Here is a 1,841-nt window from a genome sequence, read left to right as displayed (position 1 = left end):
TTATTGGTAAGCATAACTTTATTTTTTCGAACGTTTTATCATTCATATCCTATCATTCAGCACTTTGTTGACAAGCACCCTCTGCAGTTAGATTTTAACGTGCAACTGTATTTTTCATCAAGCGATGTAAGTATACATGTTTTTTTTATTAAAATAAAATTAATTAATTTTCTTTTCTTATCAAGATGTCTCAAGACGGTTTTAGTCAAATTGATTTAACTGCTCCGGGTTTCGCCAGCCAGGAATCCTTTCTGTTAAACAGTTTTGACATAAACCTGTTGAACATGTCGACTGTTGAGAAGGCTCTGGATCCAAACGTGCAGCCTAATGAGCAGCCGATGGATCCAAACGTTGAATCTAATGTGCAGCAAGCTACGGCGCTTCCAAACATCGCAGGTTCCTCGAAAGTCGACGATAAGAATGTGAAACACCTTTCACTTTCACTTCGTCGAAAGTCGGGGAACCGTGAACACCGGAAGAAGGGTGCAGGTGTGTGGTTACCGCCAGATAAGTATAGAGAGCTTCGACGGGAGACCCGTGCTCGTTCGCGAAGTACCAAACACAAGCGTGTGTCAGTTGAACCTGCGACTCTGTCAAAGGTTGAAGTGACACACTCGGAAGTGGCTAGCGGCGATGAGTCCAACGACTCTCTTTCTTTAATGGCGGTATCCCAACACTGCACCGAAAACCGGACATACCTTAAAGCTATTAATGCAGCTTTTGTTTCTAAGGCTTCTTCTTCTAAAGCTTCGTCGATTCCCACTCCCCCTACTAACATAAACATTCCTACCATAGAAGTTCCCTCATTAAGCCCGAAAGTACAAATCTTAAGGGTGGACACAATTCCCGCTACTTCAGTCATTTCCGATGTACCTGCCAGCCTTTTTTCAAATGCAATGTGTGCAGCAGTAGAAACAACCAAAGAGGAGATTTTGACCGAAATTAATATTTTGTATCAAAATTTTTATAAAGACCTTCATGCAAAGGTACTTCAATTGCAGACCTCTTTGAGAGAACTTGCACAGTTTAGGGAAGGGCTGGCGTCGAGTTCTAACCACTCTTTAACAACGTCACTCGACATCACCGTTGCAACATTAACCGTTGAAATGAAAAAAGCAGAATTCATTTTGTCTTCTTTACATACTAATAACTTCCCTTCCTAGCTAAAAAGATGTCCGGTAGCAACAACTTCGGGAGGGTGCTCACGTTGGAGCGAAGAGTTGCGTCTTTGGAGGTCAAAGTAGATACCCTGTTTCAGCTGGTAGGCTATATCTATAATCTTTTTTGCACGTTTTTAATTTCATAATCTTCTTAGGTAAACAGTATTGTCTCAGAGTCGGCAGTGGTGAGAGGGCAGGTGCATGTTCAAAACATGCACATACACCATTGTTCGACTGGGATAGAACCTCCGACACCGACACCTGCAGCGCCTCCGCCCCCGTATGAAGTGCGGGATGAGCAGGAAGAGGAGGAGGAGTGGTAACCATTTTTCCTCCTCTTCCTTAGGTTAGGTTAGGTTAGGTTATGTTATGTTAGGTTAAATGGTTAAGGTATTATACTTATTATTATTATTATTATTATTATTATTCTTCTTAAATATATGTATATATAGTTTCTTTTGCTATATTTTCATTCAGTCTTATCCAATTCATTTAGTACGAGAATCATGATCGACGAGAAATTAAAATGTTTACCGCAACTTCTAACACTGCCTATAGTAAATTTTAGTAATGGTTCGGTCGAAGAACACTTTACAAGACACAGCAATTTATTTGGTGGAAAATGTAAGCGAGGTTTAATTGTAGGACCCTCAGGTGTCGGAAAAACAAATGCTATGTTAT

The 1,841-nt window shown here is 40.6% G+C and overlaps 1 protein-coding gene across 1 annotated transcript; it reads left to right on the top strand.

Annotated features, from left to right (window-relative positions):
* On the top strand, positions 1-1,537 carry LOC139431093 (uncharacterized). Its single transcript, XM_071198675.1, has 3 exons — positions 1-126; positions 186-1,261; positions 1,316-1,537. The coding sequence occupies exon 2, from the start codon at positions 186-188 to the stop codon at positions 1,161-1,163; it is 978 nt and encodes a 325-aa protein (XP_071054776.1). The 5' UTR covers positions 1-126; the 3' UTR covers positions 1,164-1,261; positions 1,316-1,537.
* The last annotated feature ends 304 nt before the right edge of the window (positions 1,538-1,841 follow it).

Source organism: Onthophagus taurus, chromosome 8, assembly GCF_036711975.1.
Source record: "Onthophagus taurus isolate NC chromosome 8, IU_Otau_3.0, whole genome shotgun sequence".
Taxonomy (NCBI): domain Eukaryota; kingdom Metazoa; phylum Arthropoda; class Insecta; order Coleoptera; family Scarabaeidae; genus Onthophagus; species Onthophagus taurus.
This window is presented reverse-complemented; position numbering and strand designations above follow the sequence as displayed.